The sequence below is a fragment of the Terrapene carolina genome, unplaced genomic scaffold (genome assembly GCF_002925995.2).
Source record: "Terrapene carolina triunguis isolate 2854851 unplaced genomic scaffold, T_m_triunguis-2.0 Scaffold93, whole genome shotgun sequence".
NCBI classification, from domain to species: Eukaryota; Metazoa; Chordata; order Testudines; family Emydidae; genus Terrapene; species Terrapene triunguis.
The window spans coordinates 31,018,994-31,035,429 of NW_020664444.1; the positions used below are offsets into that span (position 1 = coordinate 31,018,994).

Consider the following 16,436-nt stretch of genomic DNA (forward strand, 5'->3'; position numbering starts at 1 on the left):
CCACTTTTGGGTCATATTTCACATATTTTGATCATTGATATCACACACTGTCCATTTGGTGGTTGAGAAATTTGACAGCACACTTTTTAATGAAATGGGGGCCAGTTTTCTGAGGGTAGCCTGTGGCTTCAGTCCCATTGGAAACAATGGGAAATAGTGGCAATTTTACTAAGCTCACCCCCCTTTCACTTTGGAGCAAATTCTATGGCATCTGAGTGCCTGGCTGTAGATAACAGATTTCTTGGTGTGTCTGGGGTGGTTGTTGGCTCATTGGAGGTAAGTGTGGTGATCCGCAGGTTTCTTGTACATAGTCATTTGTATGGTTCCATTATTGATGCTGATCATGGTGTCCAGGAAGTTGATGATGTGTGGCAACGTTCTAGAGAGAGTTTCATGGATGGGTGGTGGTTGCTAAAGTTGTGGTGGAAATCTATGAGGGACTTTAGGTAATCTGTCCAGATGATAAAAATATCATTGATGTATCTCAGGTATATCATTGATTTTGTGGTGCCTTTCTCCATAAATTCTTCCTTGACGTAGCCCATGAAGAGGCTGACATATTGGGGACCCATCCTAGTACCCATGGCTGTTCTCATGGTTTGGACAATGTGTTGTGATAGTCTGTACTCTTATGTTCACCACTTTTACAAGACTATGATAAATTTTGTACAAAGTATGCCATATGAGGTATCATTTGAAAACTCATAGTCTACTGAACATTATCGCCCTGGTAAAATGTGTGGCAACATTGTATATAAAGTTGTAAAGTTCTACTGTATATGGCATGTTCCAACTCTGGGGAAACAGCTTCAAACTAGTTCCCCAGAGAGAAAAAGCTAGCCAGCACCACAGCCAGGTGTCAGCGTAATCATATGGACTATCACTTGATTAAGCGGCCATTCTTGGCAGGAAGAAGGGTGTGAGCAAGAAATTTACATCTTAGCAATAGAACAGTTGAAAGTTACCGTCCACAAACTTTCGGTTGCCTGAACCCCAGCTGGAGATGATTCTCAAAGAGGAGGAAAAGATATAAAAATGAGGAACAAATCACCTGTCAACCCTTTCTCTCTGCCCACGACATCCACAACGCGTGAAGAAGAAGAAAATGAGCATTGAACTGGGGGATGGGTCCTGACTGAAAGGCATCCAGCCAGTAAGACAACCAAGGCATCTTTTAGAAAAAAATTCCTGTTGGCATTTTATACAGTGATACAATAAATAAAAGGAGAACAAAAATTACCTCCAGGTAAGAGAGCACATGGAAACCCGTGCCTCACAAACTGCTATCAGTGTCTTTCCTAATTAGATTTTCTATGAAAGAGTGTCCCACACTCTAGAACTAATGCCATATGGAAGGCATCCATGCTGTGTCCTCTCCCCACCTACCCGTTTGTTATTTTCAATGAATTTGGCACCATGTGCTATTGTGTGTCTCAAAGAAGAATCAGGCCCTGTGATTTTCTTAGAACTATCTCTGGCTCTTTTTCTTGTATTTGCTGTTTGTGAAGGAAGACAGAAACCCATTAAACCTGCCATGAAACTCAGTCAGATAATTTAGAAGGATTTATGCTATTACACTAAAGCAGCCACATTCATTTATCAAAGCACAAATTTTCTAATGGGTGGTTGAACACTTCTGCTGGCAGTGCCACTTTCTTTCACTCACCCCTCTATAGGTATCCTCTGGAGATTTATTATAGTTCCAAAAGCGAAGCCCTGCAATATTTTCAGCTTTATCAAAATAGATTGTGATAATGTGATCTTCCCCATAAGTGAAAGGAATAAGCCACATATGATTATCTTCAACAGTGATGTTAGTCCCATCTATTAACCTACAAACACAGAAAAATCCTTTAGTGGTGGACTGGCAATTGTTAAGCCACGGAAAATAGCAAGAGAAAACAGTACACAGAACGGACACAAAACTGATCGCAGGAAAACATGTGCCTTATTTCTAGTCTGAATTTGAGTAGCTCCAGACATTAGATTTTATTATCCCTTTGTCTGAAAGTTTAAAAAGCACTCTACACTGTATCATTATGTAATTAAAGACAGTGAGTAAAATTTTCTAAAGTGTCTAAGTCACTTAGGTACTTTTGAAAATTTTACCCAGTATCATAACGAATACTTACAAGAAGACAAATTAATGTTGAGTTAGGAAATGCCAGAATTAAGGTTACCTAACTTTTGATTGTTTGAATTCATGATTTAGTATTTTAACTTAATTTTTTATATGTTTATATTTCATATATGTAAAAAAGGGGGCAGGGGGAGAGAGAAAATATACATGGAAAAAGATAGAGCACACTATGTAACCTGATAAAAGAGGCTAAAAGGAGAATGAGCAATCATGAGGCATGATTGCGATAAATATAGGCTTACCCATGCTAGGTTTTAGCTTGCTAAAAATTGCAGTGAAGCTGTGGCAGCATGAGTGGTGGACTAGCCACCTGAGTAAAAGCCTACCAGTACCCTGGGTACATACTCGAGTGGCTAGCCTGTAGTTGCTGCCATGGCTTCCATGCTATTTTTAGTGAGCTGGATCAAGGCTAGTTGGCTACACCTACGTGTGCTGCAGTTATGCCATCTCATTGCAGTGCAAGTAGACAACTCAGGAAAAGATACTTAATGAATTATCAGAAAAAATAAATCAAGAGATGCAGTAAATGAATGTGGTTCTCAGTTTTGTATTTGGTGAATATATTTTCATCCGGGTTAGTAGGCTAGGTCCTTAAGCTAGATGATATCAGTCTTCCTTTTTTTAGACATTGAGAGGACAACAGTTGTAATTACCTCAGTTTAGAGCAGACATATAATCTAAAAAGAGGTTTCAACGCAATAACTTTTAATGATTAAAACGTTATGATCGCAAAAGTGAGCCACTCAAAAATCAGGAAATGACAAAGTTAATTTTGCCCATGTAGTTTTAACTCTGCCCATGTGTTTATGCAGCATGATACAAGCTTTAATTAAATCATTGCACAGTATGATTTCCGAGAACCTCTGCAGTGTATGTGTAGAATTGTGCTCAGTGAAGGAAAAGATGTGACAGATTTATTTCTAAATACCTTGTCTGAAGTAAAACATTACACTAAGTACTTATTACAAATATTTTAAAGAAGTCAAATTAATTGTTCATAGTGATGTTACTATATGTAATAATTTTTTTTACATTTGCTGCCAAAAGAGTGCTCCCTGCCTGACTTCTGAGTGCTTAATTATGCAACCGTAACATTTTCTTTCACAAGTTATTTTAAGAGCATTCCTTAGGTTTGTTATTTTAAAAAAATTAAAAATGGTAGGTCTGTCTTGTGCAAAATATTCACTTAAGGAAACAAGGTCTTGCATAAGTCACTACATATTTTATTCTATGAGGCAAGAACTCCAGTGTTCTCTTGTCTCACTGAACATGCTCCTTGCACCATAAATGTTTTATGTACTATGCACACAAGCTATTATTATTTGTAATGCAGTTACACCTAGATGGCCAATCAGGGACAAGAGCCCCATTATGGTAGGTGCTGTTTGTGCATATGGTGAAAATGTGATCCTGCCCAAAGAATCCAATTAATTTTACAGAAAACTTTACTTTCTAGGCACATAACATATTTCAAATGCATGAGCCAATGCACATTAAATGAGGTGGAGCTACCAGGAAAACTACTTGAGTGTGTGTGACATAGTTTTCATATGAACATAACTCAGCCCATAACCCATTTTCACTGGAAAACTGAAAGGTGTTTCTCCATAATGAAGATTATTTGCTTGACATAGTTCCAGTGTTTACCTCTACATTTTAGCACACAGCTTTTTTTTTTTTTTTTTTAAAGGGAGGGGGTCACAAGAACCTATATTTGCTCAAACTTTCCAAAAATGATTAATACTTGGGCTGAGATCAGGTCTGCAAAATTGTACTGTATAGGGTAACCTGATTGCGGGCCGCAAGACATTTTGCTGATGTTGACCATCCGCAGAGAAGGCCCCCCGCAGCTCCCAGTGGCTGTGGTTTGCTGTTCCCGGCCAATGGGAGCTGTGGGAAGCAGCGGGCCGCAGGGACGTGCTGACACAGGAATCTGCAATCTGACACAGGAATCTGACACAGGTCATAGCTAATGATGGCACCGCTGCGAGTTTACATTATTAATTATTATTGTTGTTATTATTATCATTATATAATAAGGGTTAAACAATTATATCATTTTATAAATTTAACTTATATGTATTTATAATAAGTTCTCATTCATTAACTCTAAAATCTCAGACTAATGAGAATATTGAGAAGACTATCACTGAAACAGCCCACACAGGACAAAACACTACAGGAGATACTTAGAGTTTTCAGTTGTTTTTCTACTTACTTGTCTAATGTTCTGGAATCTTCCATGTACTCTGCAAGGTCATTTAAATCTTGTGGTGAAGCAGAAATCTGATCCATAGTAATTGGTAAAGCCTGACCATCCTTTCCTACTGCTTCAAGTCCGGTCAGTCCAAGATAATGTGTGTCTCCCCAGGATAAGGTGAAATTTAGCTGCAGACCTAAAAATAAGAATGAATAACATATATATTTATCAGTCAGTAGCAAGAGGCACCAAAGAAATTATCCTAAAGCACATACTAGCAGATCAGTTTATTAATCCAAACCTCCATAATTAGCATGCAACAAGAAGGAAGCACCTCCTTTCATTTTTTTCCAGGTGCATCCAGAAAAGTGCAAAACAACAGTATGCAAGTTCAAGGGCTAACTAAGATTTGCTAACAGTAACTGGAGATAGCAAGGGATCTAAGGAATTCAGAGTAGCTTGTTATCCACAAAGATGCAGGAGTTTCAAAATCTTTGGGAGCGGGCATTAAAATGTGAACTCAATGCCTGCAAACTCACCCCATCAAGTCCATTCAAACTGCTAAGAGAATCTTTCTGACAGAATACTCTGTCACCCCCACTACTGCCACCTTTTATGATTTTATGCAGAGTCCCATGATTTTGACCCCTGCTGCAGGAGCTCTGGTGATGATGTGAAGCACTCATGCCCTCACACAATTTTGGAGCAGCTGGCTACACTTGCCTCCATCCCATTTCCAGCAGCTTCCTGATCCTCCTTTCCCTGTTCCTAGCTGTCACCTGCTCTCCCCCTCCTTGGTCCCAGCAAGTAGCTGCTTCCCTGCCCCTTTCCTTCCCCTGCCACCAACTGTCCCCACCCCACATGGAATGCAAAATAGATTCTGTTAAACTAACTTGATATTTTTTATGAGACTGTAAGTTTGGTTGATAAAAGTAATAGTGTTGATGTAATATACTTAGTCTTCTGTAAGGCATTTGACTTGGTACCACACAACATGCTGATTAAAAATCTGAAAAAGATTTGGGTTAGGGAGTGGATAATCAGCTGAACATGAGCTTCCATTGGGACGGTGTGGCCAAAAGAACTAATGAGATCCTGGGATGCATAAACAGGAGAATCTCAAGTAGGAACAGAGAGGTTATTTTACCTCTGTATTTGGCACTGGTGCTATCACTGCTGGAATATTGTGTCCAGTTCTGGCATGCTCAATTCAAGAAGGATGTTGATAAATTGGATAGGGTTCCGAAAAGAGCCATGAGAATGATCAAAGGATTAGAAAAAATGCCTTATAGTCAGGGCCGGCTCTGGCTTTTTTGCCGCCCCCACCCAGCGCGGCAGGGGAGGGCGCCGAGCCCGGCCGTGGGCCCGCAATCCCCGACCGGCCGGAGCGCCGGGGGGGAGGGCGGCGAGCCCGCCGCGACTCCGCTCTCCCCGGCGGCCAGAGCGCCGGGAGGAGGGCGGCGAGCCCGGCCGGGGCCCCGCTCTCCCTGACCGGCTGGAGCGCCGTGGGGAGGGCGGCGAACCCGTCCGGGGCTCTCCGCTCTCCCTGGCGGCCAGAGCGCCGGGGGGAGGGCGGAGAGCCCCCGGCAGCCAGAGCGCCGGGAGGAGGGCGGCGAGCCCGGCTGGGGCTCTCCGCTCTCCCCAACCGGCTGGAGCACCGGGGGGAGGGCAGCGAGCCTGGCCAGGGCCCCGCTCTCCCTGACCGGCCGGAGCGCCGGGGGAGGGCGGCGAGCCCGCTGCAGCTCCGCTCTCCCCGGCGGCCGGAGCGCTGCGGGGAGGGCGGCGAGCCCAGTCGCGGCCCCGCTCTCGGGCCGGAGCGCCCCGCCCCGCCGCGCCGCCCCAAGCACATGCTTGGTGGGCTGGTGCCTGGAGCCGGCCCTGCTTATAGTGATAGACTCAAACTCAATCTATTTAGCTTAACAAAGAGAAGGTGACTTGATTATAGTCCAAGAACCTACACATGGAACAAATATTTAACAATAGACTCTTCAATCTAGCAGAGAAAGGTCTAAAATGAGCTACTGGCTGTTGAAGTTAAAGCTGGACCAATTTAGACTGGAAACAAGGCATCCATTTTTAACAGTGAGAGTAACTAACCATTGGAACAATTTACCAACTTTTGTGGTGGATTCTCCACCACTGACAATTTTAAAATCAAGAGAATTTCAGGAGGGGAAGGCAACCTTTTTTGAGATCTGTACTGAACTAATCCCAGAGCTGCAGTGACAGCTTACCATACATGGTGCCCCATGCCTGTGGAGACATGGGTCACCACTGCCATCTGGAAGCTGGCCATCCCCAAATGCTATTGATCCTTAGCCAATCAGTTTGACATTGGGAGATTGACTACTGGGGCAACTGTCATCCAGGTATGTGTTGCCATGGAAAAGGTACACTGGGTTACACAGCTTGGTAACGCTCAGGGGGTCATTAATAGCTTTGCACACTTGGGGTTCCCAAACTGTATTGGGGCAATTGATGGACTCAGGTGCCTATTATTTCGCACCCCTCTCTTCCTCCACATACACACTAGGATGAAGAATTTATAAATAGAAAGGAATTTATTAACAGAAAGGTTTATTTCTCCATGGTACTCCAAGGGCTGGTTGACTGCCACGGCAGGTTAACAGATATAAGTGCAGGGTGGCCTGGAAGGGTCCATGATGCTAGGATCTTTTGGAACACAGCTCTTTTTACCTTAATGAATAATGGACAGTTTGCCCCCAGGATCACTATGGACATTAATGGTGGGGAGGTTGCTCCAGTTATCCTGGGAGACTTGGCTTATCCTCTGCTTCCCTGGTTAATGAAGCTGTTCACTGGATGCTTCAACAGAAGGAACAGTTCAACTATCGCCCCGCTAGTTCCAGAATGGCAGTGGATTACGCATCTGGACTTTTGAAAAGGAGGTGCTGCTGCTTCTGGAATAGATTGGAAGCAGCAGAAAAAAAGTTCCAACCATTATAGCAGCATTTTGGATTTTGCAAATATTTGTGAGAATAAGGGAGAAAGCTTTAATGATGGTTGTGAGGTGGAGATGCAGAGACTCACTCAGCAGTGTGAGCAGCCACCAAGGCATCCAACAGAAACAGTTGAGGCACTATTATCAGAGACGCCTACTGCTGTTATTTTGAGTCTCAGGGCCAGAAAATGTGCTGTGAATTATTTCAGGTTTAAGGATTTTCTATGTAAAATGATTTGATGACTCACTATGTATGAATTTTAATGGTTTTTATTATGTAACCACAATCAGCTATGTAACAAACTAAATAAAGCTTTAACTGAAGCAGAAGCAATAATGAAACAACAATTTTTATTATTAATACATTAAACAACAATCTATTAACTAACAACTAGAAAGAAACCTTTAATTAAAACAATAGTGAAGTAAAAACTGAAAGTGCAATAGTGCAGTGTAAAACAAAACAAGGGGGAGGGTGGCTTAAAGTCATAGGGACGTATACATCTTGCCTCTGTTTCTTCTTGTTCGAGGGCCTTCTGGTGTTGAGTGGCAAGGCTCAAAGTTACCAGGGGTGCTGGAAGGCTCAAAAGAGCCTTGTTCCTATTAGGGCCGGCTCCAGGGTTTTTACTGCCCCAAGCTGCGGGGAAAAAAAAAAAAAAAAGCCACAATTGCAATTGGCAGCAGCTCCACCGGGCCGCTTTCTTCTTCGGCGGCAGGTCCTTTGCTCCGAGAAGGAGCGAAGGACCCGCCCCCGAAGAGCCCGACATGTCGCTCCTTCCCCTTGGCTGCCCCAAGCACCTGCTTGCTGGGCTGGTGCCGGCCCTGGTTCCTATGTGCAAATGTTCTCAGTGCCCAGATCTGCCTCTGGGAAGGGAACGGCCCTTGGGAGGACTGCATAGGAGGAGGGGCTAGTTGGGAGGAGTTGCTGCTGTTCCCAGTATCTCTTATTATCTAGGGGCTGCAGAACATGGCTGAGTCCTGCTGTATGACACTTGCAGCACCTGCTGCCCTACATCAACGTGCATTGCAGCAGAGTATTTAGGCTTTACATTGCCTCCAGAAGTTGGCTCTGCATCTCCCATTCTTTGTCAATACTGTCTTTGGCCACAGCACCGCTCTCCCTGGAAACTATCATGCTGTCCTTGACCACACTCTCTCTGGATCCCATGATCTCCCTGTAGAGTTCCCTCTCTTTTGCCCTCTCCATTCTCAAATAATGCCTGCTGGAAAGGCATAACGAGTGGGGTTCCGCAGGGGTCTGTTTTGGGACCGGCTCTGTTCAATATCTTCATTAACGACTTAGATATTGGCATAGAAAGTACACTTATTAAGTTTGCGGATGATACCAAACTGGGAGGGATTGCAACTGCTTTGGAGGACAGGGTCATAATTCAAAATGATCTGGACAAATTGGAGAAATGGTCTGAGTTAAACAGGATGAAGTTTAACAAAGACAAATGCAAAGTGCTCCACTTAGGAAGAAAAAATCAGTTTCACACATACAGAATGGGAAGAGACTGTCTAGGAAGGAGTACGGCAGAAAGGGATCTAGGGGTTATAGTGGACCACAAGCTAAATATGAGTCAACAGTGTGATGCTGTTGCAAAAAAAGCAAACATGATTCTGGGATGTATTAACAGGTGTGTTGTGAGCAAGACACGAGAAGTCATTCTTCCACTCTACTCTGCTCTGGTTAGGCCTCAGCTGGAGTATTGTGTCCAGTTCTGGGCACCACATTTCAAGAAAGATGTGGAGAAATTGGAAAGGGTCCAGAGAAGAGCAACAAGAATGATTAAAGGTCTTGAGACCATGACCTATGAAGGAAGGCTGAAAGAATTGGGTTTGTTTAGTTTGGAAAAGAGAAGACTGAGAGGGGACATGATAGCAGTTTTCAGGTATCTAAAAGGGTGTCATAAGGAGGAGGGAGAAAACTTGTTCACCTTAGCCTCTAAGGATAGAACAAGAAGCAATGGGCTTAAACTGCAGCAAGGGAGGTCTAGGTTGGACATTAGGAAAAAGTTCCTAACTGTCAGGGTGGTTAAACACTGGAATAAATTGCCTAGGGAGGTTGTGGAATCTCCATCTCTGGAGATATTTAAGAGTAGGTTAGATAAATGTCTATCAGGGATGGTCTAGACAGTATTTGGTCCTGCCATGCGGGCAGGGGACTGGACTCAATGACCTCTCGAGGTCCCTCCCAGTCCTAGAATCTATGAATCTATGAATCTCTCCACTATTCTGGTTTTACTTTAGGACTTTGATGAGGTCCATAACATTTTTGTCCTGAGTTTTCCATTTTCTCCCCTGCAGGTTAGCAAGCAGCTCAGCTGTAATAAAGATCCCATCCTTGAAGATCTGGCCACTGCAGGTGCCATGGCTGTGGGAGTAAGAAAAAAACAAAGGCAGTTATTGTTCCTATTCCATACAGACTACAATAGCATTTTTATATGTATTTCTGATTTTACCTCACTGAGAGTCTACCCAGGTTGGGGAACCTCAGATATGGAGAGTGGTTTGTACATGAGGAGGGTTGGCTGCACTGGGATTTTTGTCTGTTCAGTATATACTATTTGGCTTTGCTGTTGTGCCTTGGAGGCTGGGAGCTGGGAATTATGTTCCTGGTCTGGCTTTGCAGGTTTGGTGTGCCTTAGAGGAGTTTATATGGTGTTGGAGGCCTTACCGGGGGGCACCCAGCAGCGAGCTGAATAGTAATTCCCTCTACATCCCCTTTAGGCTATCCTGACTCTCTGTGACACTGCACTGAGGCAGGTGACTAGAAGGCAGAGAATGGCCTTACTCAAAAAGGCAAAGAGCAGAGCAGTGAGATATGCTGTGAAGTTATTCCCCAAGGAGTGGCCAACCTGAGCCTGAGAAAGAGCCAGAATTTAAACAATGTACTTTGCCAAAGAGCCACAGTAATACGTCAGCAGCATCCCATCAGCTCCTCCCAGTGCCTCCCACCCACCGAAAGCCCCGCCGATCAGTGCCTCCCTCTACCTCTCAGCACCTCCCGATCAGCTGTTTCGTGGCATGCAGGCGGCTTGGGGGTGGATGGGAGGAGTGAGGGCACTGCAGGCTCAGGGGAGGGGGAGGGAAGGGGTGGAGTGGGGGTAGGGCCTATGGCGGAGACAGGGGTTGAGCAGTGAGCACCCCCCCGGCACATTGGAAAGTTGGCGCCTGTAGCTCCAGCCCCAGAGTCAGTGCCTATACAAGGAGCTGCATATTAACTTCTGAAGAGCCGCATGTGGCTCCGGAGCCACAGGTTGGCCTCATCTGCCCAAGATGGTTCCCCAAGAAATGCTGCAGAAATGGAAGAGAGTTGCGAGCTATTCTGGGGGGAATGACCGTGCAGATATCCCCCACAATATCTAGACGAATATCAAGCAATTGCGCCCTCTGTGGTGTGGGACTAAAAATGGTTGATAGTCTGGACTTTAGTATGAAACAGAGGTTGTGACAGACATGTCCATTTCTTACAATATCCTTAAAAAACCTTATTGAATTAAGTTTAAGTATCTTTGGGGTCCATTCTGCTAAATGCAAAGATTAAGTATTATTGTGGGCTGGGATTGTATGTCAGCTCCTTAGAGAGGAGATGGGATGAGAGGCCTGCGTGTTCAAAGAACTATATTGAAAATTTGCCGGACAAAAATGGACTTTTGAGACAATATGCGTTAAGTGGATTTCCTGGGGAATAGCTAGAGGGAGATTAAGGCAAATCCACCTCTGGTTATGCAAAAAACCCTGCCTTTTGAAGCTACACCCTGAGGAGAGGGTCTTTGTCTGCTGATTACCTATTGCCAGAGAGTGGCGATCAAAGGCCTGAGCTGTATAAAAAACAGATGAACTGCCCCACTTGTTGTTCTGGTTCTGAATCTGAGACAGTTATGAACTTGTAACTACTGGGAAAACCTAGTTGTGGGTTTTCAAGGACTTACAGCTACCAGAGCCTGAGGCTGGAGTTGGGGTGACCTCCAGTAAGCTTTTAAGCATGGGTGTGTGTGCTTTTATTGTTTTACTATGTTTTCTCTTTAATGCTTTCACCTTAAGAATAAATGTGTTTGCTTAGAAAGAGCTGTGTGGTATTTGGTAACTGAGGGTAATTACACTGTTCACAGCCTTTGGAGAGAAAGCAAAGCACAGATGCTGGCCTGTTTAGACAGTCTGGGTTGCTGGGGGTATCACAGTGTAGGCAGGGAACTGTGCAGCCTAAAAAGACCTGATCTGGAAAGAGTGAGATGTGGCTCTCTGCCAAAGAGAGGTGATGACTGGGGGCCAGAAACCTTTAAGTAGGTGCCCTCAATGAACCATGGAGGGGGAATACAGGTTCAGTTACACTGGAACTGTGACAGAGGCCAATTGCCCAGTTGGAACAGCTGCCATTTTGAAAATGTGTACAAGGGAGGAAGGTAGTGGACAGCATGGGTTGAAGAAGGGATGGATGCAGGCGGGGGCTGAAGACTCAGCAAGGCTCCTAGCTTACATTCAACTACAATGGCTGCAACCATGGGGCACCTCGAATGGAAGCTAGTACAGCAGTAAACACAATAACTACAACAATAATAAATTGTAAAGCTAGACACTTACATGGTGAGGTTCTCTCCACAGGATCTCCCTCTTCAGTCCTGGCCAGGTTTGCTAGCTGGGAATTGGGCTTAGTTATTATATGGCAGCAATCAGGGTTGCCTTCTTCCAGGCTGGCATCAGGGTCCTGTGGTCCCAAAGAGAACCTAACTCTTAGGGAACCTAGAGAACCTAAGCTCTTCAATGACCTCCTCAAGGTCCTCCTCCGAAGAGTCTCGCTGGTCATCCTCAGGATAGGGAAAAGCTAAGGTGGGAGGTTGTGTAATAGTGCAAAATCCTATCTAGATCCTCAAAAAGTGGACAGGACACCTATCTACTCCTGGACCATTTTCTGTCATCCTGGTTTGAATATAGGTTCTCCTGAGCTGTTTGCTATTTATCCTGCACTGGTCAGCATTCTGGTTGTGGCCCGTTGTGGTCATCTGTTAGCAATGTTCACAAAAAGGTCTTTATTGCAGTGACTGGCCACAAGAGCTTCCTGCACTGAGGCTTCTCCTTAGATGGCGATGAGATCCAGTGTCTCGGCACAGCTCCAACAGGCTGTGTGAGGCATGTTGTGGAGTTTCTGGAGTAATATTTCAGCAATGCTGAGATACTCAAATTCAACAGCAAATTGGCAAAATCTGGCCCTGTGTCAGTTTTAAAATGAGAGAGGGGGCATCCTGGCAACTTGACACCAGAGGAGGGGAGGGCACAGGGGTACACAGAAAGGTCGGTAACAATTGCCCACAAAGCAGTGTGAGCTAGCTGCTGCAGGACTGCCAAAGTAGCGTGCAGCAGTATTGTATACATACAGACACGTGGCTTTTCACATTCTCATAGGTTTACTAAACAAGTATCAATAATATCTAGCTACAGCAGGTAAAATTACAATGCATCAGGCGGGATAAATCCACCATAGTAACTGTAAAAATATTTCTCATTTCATAAATAACAATAAATCCCACAAGTAGCTGCCTTTCACCAAGTCTGAAGAAGCACTAATACTCATGATACTCTGTATAACGAACAGCAAGGCAGCCAAACTGTACAATCCAGCTACATATAACCTGCTATTAATAATTGCTCAACGCTGAGCTCATGCTGTGCACATTAGTAATTACCCTAAGTGTGGCAATCTCTGCAGAGCTTACATGGATGCTAATCAATAGTAGTTTCAACTGGCAAGCTCAAGAGTCTTGTCTCCTGAAGTAGACTGTGATGGGGCAAGAGCAGTCCCTGGAGATGTTAACTCCAGTTTCATTTTCCTCTCTCTTTGTACAAGTGCTCATGGAGAGAGTTACAGAAGGGCTGCTGGGATGGTAGAGAAGGGAGAATGCCTGTGCGAAGGTAGGTATCTTTATCCAGGTATTACTGATTCAACCCTAGCTGTGGAGGTATTTTGTTGTTTGTGTTGCTTATTATAACACTTTGCCATTAAAGATTTGCTCTTACTGGTTACTGCTGTTCTATTTCTACTGAGGCTGGGCCCTGGTCTACACTACGAGTTTAGTTCGACTTTAGCAGGGTTAAATCAAATTAAGCCTGGACACGTCCACACGACGAAGCCCTTTCTTTCGACTTAAAGGGCCCTTTAAACCGGTTTCTTTACTCCACCTCCGACGAGGGGATTAGCGATAAAAACGGCCTTAGCGGGTCGGAATTGGGGTAGTGTGGACGGAATTCAACGTTATTGGCCTCAGGGAGCTATCCCACAGTGCTTCATTGTGACCGCTCTGGACAGCACTCTCAACTCAGATGCACTGACCAGGTAGACAGGAAAAGCCCCGCGAACGTTTGAATTTCATTTCCTGTTTGCTCGGCGTGGAGAGCACAGGTGACCACGCAGAGCTCATCAGCACAGGTAACCATGATGGAGTCCCAGGATCGCAAAAGAGCTCCATCATGGACCGAACGGGAGGTACGGGATCTGCTCGCCATATGGGGAGACGAATCAGTGCTAGCTGAACTCCATAGCAGTAAACAAAATGGCAAAATATTAGAAAAGGTCTCCAAGGCCATGAAGGACAGAGGCCATAACAGGGACGCACAGCAGTGCCGCGTAAAAATTAAGGAGCTAAGGCAAGCCTACCACAAAGCCAGAGAAGCAAACGGAAGGTCCGGGGCAGAGCCGCAAACATGTCGCTTCTACGCGGAGCTGCATGCCATTCTAGGGGGTGCAGCCACCACTACCCCAACCGTGTGCTATGACTCCGTCACTGGAGAAACACACAGGGAAGCGGGTTCAGGGTACGAGGAAGATGAGGATGGAGATAATGTAGATAGCTCACAGCAGCAAGGAAGCGGAGAAACCGGTTTCCCCAACAGCCAGGATATGTTTATCACCCTGGACCTGGAACCAGTAACCCCCGAACTCACCCAAGGCGTGCTCCCAGACCCTGAGGGCACACAGGAGACCTCTGGTGAGTGTACCTTTGTAAATATTACATATGGTTTAAAAGCAAGCGTGTTTAATGATTAATCATTAATTTGCCCTGGCAATCGCGGCCAGTACAGCTACTGGAAAAGTCTGTTAACGTGTATGGGGATGGAGCGGAAATCCTCCAGGGACATCTCCAGAAAGCTCTCCTTCATGTACTCCCAAAGCCTTTGCAAAAGGTTTCTGGGGAGGGCTGCCTTATCCCGTCCGCCATGGTAGGACACTTTACCACGCCAGGCCAGTAGCACGTAGTCTGGAATCATTGCATAACAAAGCATGGCAGCGTATGGTCCCGGTGTTTGCTGGCATGCAGACAACATCCATTCCTTATCGCTCTTTGTTATCCTCAGGAGAGTGATATCATTCACGGTCACCTGGTTGAAATGGGGCGATTTTATTAAGGGGACATTTTATTCAGAGGTGCCCCTTCCTGCTCTGCTGAACAGAAATGTTCCCCGCTGTTATCCACGCGGTGGGGGGGAGGGGTGAAGTGATCATCCCCGAGAATTGGGTGTGGGGGGGGAGGGGGGTTAGTTGGGTTTGTGCTGCATGTTAACCCGGAAACCGCAGCCCCTCCTTTTACATTGCAAACCCATTTTAAATGGCCAACCCAATGGGTGCTTGATATGGGAAATGAGGGCGCTGCTGTTTGAAACCATTCCCACATGTTAAGAAGGTTAAAAAAGCCAAAAGACTGTGGCTTACCATGGCTGCCTGCAAGCCGAAATCTGTTGCCTGGCACTGCGTGAGTGATCTCTCACACCAAACCGGCAGGCCCTCAATATAAGAGGAAAAATGCGACCTTGTAACGAAAGCACATGTGCTGTGTAATGTGAACAGCAAAATTTAACGTGAAAGAGTGTACCCATTGTTCTCTAAAATGTGTCTTTTTTAACCACCTCTCCCTTCTCCTCCACCAGCTGCAAATGTTTCTCCTTCACAGAGGCTAGTGAAGATTAGAAGGAGAAAATGGCGGACGCGGGATGATATGTTCACGGAGCTCCAGATGTCCTCCCACGCTGACAGAGCACAGCAGAATGCGTGCAGGCAGTCAATGTCAGACTACAGAAAAGCACAGTATGAACGAGAGGAGAGGTGGCGGGCTAAATCGCGGGATGAACAGAGCAAGTGGCGGGCTGAAGAGGATAGGTGGCGTCAGCTTGCAGACAGAAGGCAAGAGTCGATGCTCCGGCTGCTGGAGCATCAAACTGATATGCTCCAGCGTATGGTTGAGCTGCAGGAAAGGCAGCAGGAGCAGAGACCGCCGCTACAGGCCCTGTGTAACCAACAGCCCTCCTCCCCAAGTTCCATAGCCTCCTCACCCAGACGCCCAAGAACACGGTGGAGGGGCCTCCGGCCACCCAGACACTCCACCCCAGATGATTGCCCGAGCATCAGAAGGCTGGCCTTCAATAAGAGTTAACGTTTTAAACTGCAGTGTGTCCTTTTCCTTCCCTCCTCCCCCACCCATCCCGCGCTACCTTGGCAATTATCCCCCTAGTTGTGTGATGAATTAATAAAGAATGCATGAATGTGAAGTAACAATGACTTTATTGCCTCTGCAAGCGGTGCTCGAAGGGGGGAGGGGAGGGTGGGGTGGTTGGTTTACAGGGAAGTAGAGTGAACCGGGTGGGGGGGGGGGGCGGAGGGTTCATCAAGGAGAAACAAACAGAAGTTTCACACCGTGGCCTGGCCAGTCACAAAACTCGTTTTCAAAGCTTCTCTGATGCGCACCGCGCCCTGCTGTGCTCTTCTAACCGCCCTGGTGTCTGGCTGCGCGTAATCAGCGGCCAGGTGATTTGCCTCAACCTCCCACCCCGCCATAAATGTCTCCCCCTTACTTTCACAGATATTGTGGAGCGCACAGCAAGCAGCAATAACAATGGGGATATTCTTTTCGCTGAGGTCTGAGCGAGTCAGTAAGCTGCGCCAGCGCGCTTTTAAACGTCCAAATGCACATTCCACCACCATTCGGCACTTGCTCAGCCTGTAGTTGAACAGGTCCTGACTACTGTCCAGGCTGCCTGTGTACGGCTTCATGAGCCATGGCATTAAGGGGTAGGCTGGGTCCCCAAGGATCACGATAGGCATTTCAACATCCCCAACGGTTATTTTCTGGTCCGGGAAGAAA

The 16,436-nt window shown here is 45.8% G+C and overlaps 1 protein-coding gene across 1 annotated transcript in view; it reads right to left on the minus strand.

Annotated features, from left to right (window-relative positions):
* The window catches only part of KIAA0556 (KIAA0556 ortholog), a 190,311-nt gene that overhangs the window by 33,340 nt on the left and 140,535 nt on the right, over nucleotides 1-16,436 (minus strand). The window contains exons 18-19 of the mRNA XM_029911288.1: nucleotides 4,359-4,536; nucleotides 1,667-1,832 (exon numbers count right to left, since the gene is read on the minus strand). Coding sequence (XP_029767148.1) covers nucleotides 1,667-1,832; nucleotides 4,359-4,536 — 344 coding nt within the window. The remainder of the gene's footprint in view (nucleotides 1-1,666; nucleotides 1,833-4,358; nucleotides 4,537-16,436) is intronic.